General features: G+C 38.9%; 1 protein-coding gene across 1 annotated transcript in view; it reads right to left on the bottom strand.

The window, feature by feature from the left end:
• Positions 1 to 1,994: 1,994 nt before the first annotated feature.
• The window catches only part of LOC138715225 (uncharacterized), a 30,122-nt gene continuing 23,207 nt past the window's right edge, over positions 1,995 to 8,909 (bottom strand). The window contains exon 4 of the mRNA XM_069847917.1: positions 1,995 to 5,222. Coding sequence (XP_069704018.1) covers positions 5,048 to 5,222 — 175 coding nt within the window. The 3' untranslated portion in view covers positions 1,995 to 5,047. The remainder of the gene's footprint in view (positions 5,223 to 8,909) is intronic.

Here is an 8,909-nt window from a genome sequence, read left to right as displayed (position 1 = left end):
CATTGCGGGCTAAAGCAAGGAGATGCAATATCAGCTTTACTTTTTAATTTCGCTCTAGAATATGCCATTAGGAAAGTTCAGGATAACAGACAGGGTTTGGAATAGAACGGGTTACATCAGCTTCTTGTCTATGCGGATGATGTGAATATGTTAGGAGTAAATCCACAAACGATTAAGGAAAGCACGGAAATTTTACTTGAAGCAAGTAAAGCGATAGGTTGGAATTAAATTCCGAAAATACGAAATATATGATTATGTCTCGTGACCAGAATATTTTACGAAATGGAAACATAAACATTGGAGATTTATCTTTCGAAGAGATGGAGAAGTTAAAATATTTTGGAGCAGCAGTAACAAATATAAATGACACTCGGGAGGAAATTAAACGCAGAATAAATATGAGAAATGCGTGTTATTATTCGGTTGAGAAGCTTTTGTCATCTTGTCTGCTGTCAAAAAATCTGAAAGTTAGAATTTATAAAACAGTTATATTACCGGTTGTTCTGTATGGTTGTGAAACTTGAACTCTCACTTTGAGAGAGGAAGAGAGATTGAGGATATTTGAGAATAAGGTTCTTAGGAAAATATTTGGGGCTAAGAGGGATGAAGTTACAGGAGAATGGAGAAAGTTACAGAACGCAGAACTGCACGCATTATATTCTTCACCTGACATAATTAGGAATATTAAATCCAGACGTTTGAGATGGGCAGGACATGTAGCACGTATGGGTGAATCCAGAAATGCATATACAGTGTTAGTTGGTAGGCCGGAGGGAAAAAGACCTTTGGAGAGGCCAAGACGTTGATGGAAGGATAATATTAAAATGGATTTGAGGGTGTGGGATATGATGATAGAGACTGGATTAATCTTGCATAGAATAGGGACCGATGGCGGGCTTATGTGAGGGCGGCAATGAGCTCTGGGTTCCTTGAAAGCTATTTGTAAGTAAATATTATTATTACTCGTTACACTGCCATATCTTTCTACAGATACAGTAGAGTATAGAGATGCTTATTGGACGGGATATGGAACATCCCTGAGTATTTGAGCCCAAAATTGATTTTGAAGGGAGGAGAAGAATGCTCAGTGTGGCGGACGGTAGGGCCAGCTCAGCTTGGCAGCACTGTCAGCGCGTATCTCATTCCATCATGGATGCACAAAGCCTCTGGAATGAAGTACTTAGGGTACGGTCACACGTCGCTACTTTTGCTGCGCAACTTTTGTACTATAGCCTCAAAGGTTGCGTGTCGTGTTCACACGTAAGCCTAAAGTAGCGCGTTGCGCAACCCTGACCTGTTGCTGTTCTGTTATGCTTCTTTCACCCTTCATATGGTAGCTGTTAGATTAGGTCCATTTTCGGCTTTCAAAATACTCTAAAGTTCCTCGAAAATCGGAATGAGATAAGTGGCCAAGAGACTTGGAGCTCACATATTGAGGAGGCGTTTTCACGTACCTCTTAAATGTTTCTCCTCCGATTTCCCCGTGGCAATGACAATGGCACTGTCTAACGTGGTCCGTCCGTGCTGTGGCTTTCATATGTGTACAGTACACCTATCGCCCACGCAGTACAACGCCGAGAGGGAGAGAATCGGGAAAGAGATACTAAAGATACTTATCTGCCTTATTGCAAGGGGTGCCATTTGGTTACAGCTACATAATTTAATTGCTTTATATTGGCCTCTGCTTGTAGGCGTATATTAATATTTCCACATAGTTGTTTCTCTTTCTTTTTTTAGCATTTATTACAATAAGAAATTGATCTATTCTTTTATAAAAATGTGCACATTGATGATTTACAATTATTAGCAAAGAAGAAATTAAAATTTGTATAGATATAATTATCTAATCCTGGAGATTTGATGTATCAATATGAAATCTGTGGAAAAAATTTACACTCCTGGCGCGTGAAGGTCTATATCACACACCTGCGGCTTCTTCTCAATCAGTCTGAGTCGTAAGAAGTGCAAAAAGGGAAATAAGTTTTCAATAGTCATGTAATTTATAAAGTAATATTTATTTTATTCATTCAAGTACATAATAAATTAATGATGTAATGAATAATACAATTATTAAGTTCAATGATATGAATTACAACATTTACTAGCAATCCATCTGTGAAACGGAATGGTTAATAGTTTGACGTGATCTCGAGAATTACATTTTGAGCTGGATGTAAACGTAAATTACTTCTAATCATTAGTGTCCTGACTCTTATATTTTTTATATTTTATTTCTTGCTATTACAATTTGAGTATTTCAAAACATTTACGCGTTTAGTGTACAGTGGAACAAAATATACATTTTTTTAAATCCCAAATTCCCTGAAAGTGACATCACAATATTGAAACTGATCTAAATAATTACATTTGACATAAGTCTTTTCTTCTACTTGTTGAGAGTTCTAAATTGAACAATATCGTACTTATCTATTACCAGATAGTACATTTCAATTGACGATATGTGTCAGAGGAAGAACAATAAATTGTTTGTATACATGTGAAGTCTGATTAGTGTAGTATGTATCTAGTCACCAATGTACGCAATGGGGAAAGGAATTGGGCACCTTGCCCCATTATCTCCTGGCCTAGTTGCCTCATGAGTGATGCCATGTTGGTGTCACTTGTGGGGTCCAGATCTGTCTTCGGACAGTTGACTAAACAACATCATCGTACTCTGTTTAAAACTTGAAGGATTCAGAACCATAGTGGGCCAAGCACCATTTACTAAAACCGTAGAAAACAAGGGTTAAAATGAAGTTATTACCATAATCCAATGGAAGCATATAGCAAGTAATATAAAGTATGCATATTAAAACTAAATGATATGTCAATCTTCATTAAACTATGGTATTCACCTAACTTTAACCCTTGCTTTCTCCGTTTTTAATAAATTTTAGCCACTCTGGCCCACTATGGCTCTGAACTCTTCAGTTGACGCTTAAGGCCGGTTCACAATAAACCGGGAACTGAAACGACAACGAGAACGAGAACGGAAATGATGTTAAAATACGTGTATTTAAATGTGAGCGTTCACAATAGTTAATTGTGAATGCTCATATTTAAATACATTTATTTTAACAATATTTCCGTTCTCGTTCTCGTTGTCGTCTTCATTCCCGGTTTATTGTGAACCAGACTTTAATGACTCTATTGTATGTTGCGAGACATTCTAGCATCCGAGAGATAGTCATGCCGACTCATGTCTGTCGAGGTCCCCCCAAATGACGTCCCGCTATTGGAAGAGGTTTGTCATATCTGGTGTCCATTAGGAACCTGGCTAGCCATCTTTCGTGGCACCTCCGGAGATGGAAAGTCATTTGTAGGGTTTATCTTTCATCTTATCCTTACCTTCTGGAAATTGTATGCATAAAGGACCTGCGTACACTGACTATGCAGGAGGATTTTCCATCCTTTCAGTGCACATATTAAAAAATAATGATGGGGGGGGGGGATTCAAGGAAGTCTGCAATTGCGTGAAACGCTTATGCTCTCGGTTGGTGGCAATGTGATATTTAGAGTTTTAAGGAATTCCTTCCTACTTATAAGAATTTTAAATACGATTGAGAGCCATATAAATTTAATGCAATTTATGTGCTGTGTCTTTAATGATTAATCTTTCTTTATTTGTTTATTGAATATATACCATGTATTCTGTACAAGGATTTACAACGGAATTACTGTTTCATCTGAATTGATTTGTTGGAGAGCCGTTAGTGTGGGCCTGTGATAAGAGAAATAAGAAATATAATTCATACAAAGAAGTAAGCCTATCCCTCTAATAAACATCATATAAATTCTAAGCGTGGGTAACGAGAAAGACAGGCTTCGGCACGAATTGGAGTCACGTGATTATCATGATCTAGTCATGGCCATCTTGACAATCGACTAATATAAATACATGTTCAAAGTTCTAAAAAAAAAAACAAAGAAATTGCTATATTAAACTCATGTTAAAAGTGCATTTATATATAAACTTGTTCAATGTTGGCCATGTTACGACTAAGAATGTGACATAGCGCCGTAGCCTGTCTTTCTCGTTAGCTACGATGCTAAGCAAGTGACGTCAGAATAGTGTGACGTACTAAATCATTGCCATTGCTAAGCAAGTGGCGTCGGATGTTGAAATTTTCGGAACGTTTTATTCATTTTATCCTTGAGCATAGCCGTTTCACGTTAAAATACACACTTGCGCGCGCGCACACAGAGAGAGAGGGGGGGAGGGAGGGAGGGAGAGAAATCTGTGCGGTAATGCATTGTTGTTACACTTTAACTTTTGGCGTAGTGTAACGGAATTCACTGTTGTGTCTTTTCTTTGATTTTGATTTCCCCGTCATTTTGCATGCATACAAATGAGAAGTTTCGAGTGGACTGTTGATTTTGTGCGCATGCGAAACTTGCTACTTTTGTTGCGAGTGTTCTACGATGAGCGTTATCTGTGAACTATTACGGACACTACTACGCTGAGAAAGGACTATCAGGCTAAGTAATTTTATCACGCATGAAACTTTCCAGCAGACAATAGACCAATCCCTTTGCCACAAAACAAGGTCCGTATTTTCAAGCTTTACTACAAAATTCGAACATTGGTTTATGAGGCAAATGTGGATTATGCGAAGTTGCTATTTCTGACTAGTCAGACTTAAAACAAGAATGCAGTGTAAACCGACGCTTCTGTTTGAGATATTTGACATCTTTAAGCCTTAGTTTTCTGAACCGACGCATGCGACGGACTACACTAGAGATAGTGGTTTCTATAACTGCGAGATGCGTGGTTTGCGCACCTCGTAACTATAGAAACCACTCACTATTTCTCATATAGTCCAGATTTGTGCGACGCGGGCCTCGCGCGTCGCATGCGTCGGTTCAGAAAAACCAAGGCTTTAGAGGGTATTTTCTTGGAATTCGTCCTTCGCAATACAAATTAATGGTCGGTTCACGATCAAGATTCGGGATGTCATATTCACCTTCCGATAAAAGTGCGTACAGATATGTTCGCCGTTTTCGCGCTGTGAAGAAAAAGAGGTTAAATGGGCATTACGGGGGAAAATTATTGTGTTTTGGCTTTAGATTTCTTCTGAGCTTCAGAGTCAATCTTATTCTTTTCAGTATCTGGTTTGGTCTTCATTGCTGCTAGGCGCCTCATCTCTTCCTTGTAACTTCCTTTCTGCATTTTCCTGTATTTTTGTATGGCATCGGAAACGAAGTTTGAGATGGCCGTAAGTCTGAAACAGAATCAGAAATATACATTAATCAATAAAATGTTTCCTTTCTATTACTAGGTCTGTATTAGTAGTATACTGACGATCATTGGTAGATAAGAGCTCAGGATGTGTTCCAAGAGAAATTGAAGAGTTCAGAGCCATAGTGGGCCAAGCGCAATTTATTAAAAGCGGAGAAAGAAAGAGTTAAAGTTAAGTGAATACCATAGTTTAATGAAGATTGACATATCATTTAATTTGAATGTGTATACTTTATATTACTTGCTATTATGTTTCCATTGAATTTTGGTGATAACTTCATTTTAACCTTTGTTTTCTACGGTTTTAGTAAATGGCGCTTGACCCACTATGGTTCTGAACCCTTCAATTATAGTGAGTAGCAAATTCAAGAAATTCTCTCATCCCCAGAGAAAATTAATGCTGTTCAGACGTAATAAAGTTACTTTTCCTTATTATCTAGACTAGATCAATAGGTAAAATATATCCCACGCGGCTACAGCGTTGTCTAAAATCCCATACCTTAGATTAGCGATACAGAATGAGGACTGGTTCGAGTTCTCATGAGAGTTTGCTCATGGAATTTCGGCCAGTGTATAGACCACTCAACATCGTGGATAAATTTGGAGATCTACAGGGAGTAGCTAAAACCGGTTTCGAAAGCCGGCTGCAATGACTGGGGAGATCCTCATGCTAACCACACATACTGGTTGGATGATTGTTCACCTCTGTTCCGACTTAGGCCAGCAGTAGACGGGTTGGTTTGCACCCCTAAGGAATGTCCGCCACGACAAAAAAAAATATATATATAACAATGTACAGCATTAAACACAAAAATTAACCGCTCTCCTGTAGCGTGAATTTGTCTACGTCCACTTCGAGCAGCGCTTGGTTCACACGACTAGAGAAAGTATGATTATTTTGCACCTAATTTACTCTTTGAATATAGGCTACATTCTTTCATAGATTATATTCATAACACTTCACCTATAAACAAACAGAAAAACCAACAAACAAAAGAAAGGAACAATAGAACGAAGTAGTGCGTAAGAAATTCCTCCACGTGTAAACCTAGCTTTCACGGAATCAACCGAAGTCTCCCGAAGGGTACTTGTCGTGTGGCAGCCAGTCATTTTTTTTTTTTTTGTCTAAGACTTCACTTATTACCTTCAATCGTCTTTGTAATAATTATTACTAGCAGAGAAGGTGGGGGCGTATGGTAACGTCGCGTTTAAACCGTAACTCTGCAAACCCGTAAGATCACGGGTTCAATTCCCGATGAGATCATGGATTTTCTCATTGATCTAATCCTTCCGGCCGAACTATGGCGCTGGGGTTTATTAAACCTGGAACAGAAATGAGTATCGGAGAAATTTCCTTGGGGTAGAGGTGGCGGGCACGCAGGACTGACATCCCTATTGCCATTAATGCCAGTTGTTTATATACAAGTGGAAATGTTAACCTCCCACCACTCCCTGGGTCAATTTGGCCTGTAGTGGAGTTGGTTTCCTTTCATACATAGTGGGAAGGAAACATGTAGACTTATGACTTTCACATTGTACTAGGTTTTCACTGCGTGTACTACGTGGAAGTACAACGTTAAGGGAGACTCGATTTCTTCCGTCGGTAACCGAATTCGGGTCCGGGTGAATTGCCACAAAACCCGAACAGGTAAAGATAGTTATAAGATCGAAATATGTTAAGGACTAATTGCCACAAAATTACCTGCGGTCAATTTTAGAGTTGGTATCTGCGAGATATGTTAATTGCCACAAAACTACCTGCGGTAAATTTTAGAGTTGGTATCTGCGAGATATGTTAATTGCCACAAAACTACCTGCGGTAAATTTTGTGATTGGTACCTGTGTCGATCAAGTTGCTTATGTTTCGTATCAGTGTCTGTTCTACCCTGCTTAGTGATGGCAGTGCATTTGACTTTCAGTGAAAAAAGTAAACAACTTTTAGTGATCAACAATTTTAAATTTTATTTTCGTTATTTATCTAAAAGTAACAAACATGCATGGCGGTGTGTCCAAAGAAGCTGCAGAGCGAAGGTTTACACAACAGGGTTAACTGAAGAAATATGTGACATGGGTAAGTGTGACTTTACTCAGAATCATACGAGCATAGCCGAGGTAAAATTAAATCGACAAGAAATAAGCAATACTTGCAATAGAAAACTTATCCGAAAAACCTTAGAAAATCATTCATGTTGAATTGGCAAATCATGGCAATGAACATGAGTTGACAACAGCGATCTTGAACTTATTAGGCGAAATATACATTTTGGCAGATCAGCTGTACATTCCGCATTGCCTGAAACAAAACGAGAGGTCCAAGAAGTGCTGGAATCCGTGTCCATAAAGACAAATAGAGACGAAGATTTTATTCTTGAAAAAGGTAAAAAGTGGCGTTCCTGTAATTCACAATTACCCGATGTAGAAAATGAGCTAGTGATTTTTTCGTGTACCATAAAATGTATCAGCTCTGAAAAATGCAGAAACTGTCTACATAGATGGGACATATTTCAATATTGTACCCGTCACTTTTATCAATTGTATTCCGTGCATGGCCTGTTAAATAATATCCATATACCTTTGTTATTCGCGCTTTTGCCAAATAAGGCACTTGGAACATATACTAAGCTATATGACTTGAGGCTTTCCCGGCGTTTGATATAGAATAACTCTTCTCGGGTTCTCAGCCAGGTGAGTTGGAGATAAGCTTCCAAGCTTTCGACGGCTAGCTCTGCCATCTTCTTCAGGGATGAAGTCATGTGGGACCACGTCTAGCCGGCTAGACGTGCTCCCACATGACTTCATCCCTGAAGAAGATGGCAGAGCTAGCCTTCGAAAGCTTGGAAGCTTATCTCCAACTCACCTGGCTGAAAACCCGAAAAGAGTTATTCTATATACTAAGCTGTTAGGCGTTTTGAAAAATCGTAAAATTTCCCCTCTTAAATTTGTCATTAACTTTGAAATTCCCACAAATATAGCAATCAAAACAGTGTTTCCAGATAGTAAAATTGAAGGTTGTACATTTCATTTGGGGCAAGCGTGGCACAGAAAAATGCAACAACTCGGCCTTTCAAAACCGTTTGCTGATGGTGAAGGTGAAGTTTGGAAATGGTTGAATTACGTTCATGGCCTATCATCTCTTCGTTCTGACGAAGTGAGTGATTATTTCGTTGAGGACTTCATGTCAATAAAGCCTAATGACACTGCTGTGGATAAATATAGCGATTATTTATTAGACACTCATATAAATGAAGATAGCACTTTTCCGTCGGAAATATGATTCGTCACATTCACTCCACACTACTAATGCCTGCCAATTTTTCCATTCGGATTTGAACTCTAACTTTTACCATCAAAACCCCCATATATTTAAATTTATAGAAGTCCTAAAGGCATTGCAGACCAACTTACATACTTACAAATGGCTTTTAAGGAACCCGAAGGTTCATTGCCGCCCTCACATAAGCCCGCCATTGGTCCCTATCCTGTGCAAAATTAATCCAGTCTCTATCATCACATCCCACCTCCCTCAAATCAATTTTATTATTATCCTCCCACCTGCGTCCCTGCCTCCCCAAAGATCTTTTCCCCTCCGGTCTCACAACTCTATATGCATGCACTCTATATGCATTTCTGGATTCGTCCATACGTGCTACATACCCTGCCCATCCCAAAC

This window comes from Periplaneta americana, chromosome 15 (genome assembly GCF_040183065.1).
Source record: "Periplaneta americana isolate PAMFEO1 chromosome 15, P.americana_PAMFEO1_priV1, whole genome shotgun sequence".
NCBI lineage: Eukaryota > Metazoa > Arthropoda > Insecta > Blattodea > Blattidae > Periplaneta > Periplaneta americana.
The sequence above is the reverse complement of the archived record's forward strand: the minus strand, read 5'-3'. Positions and strand labels throughout refer to the sequence as shown.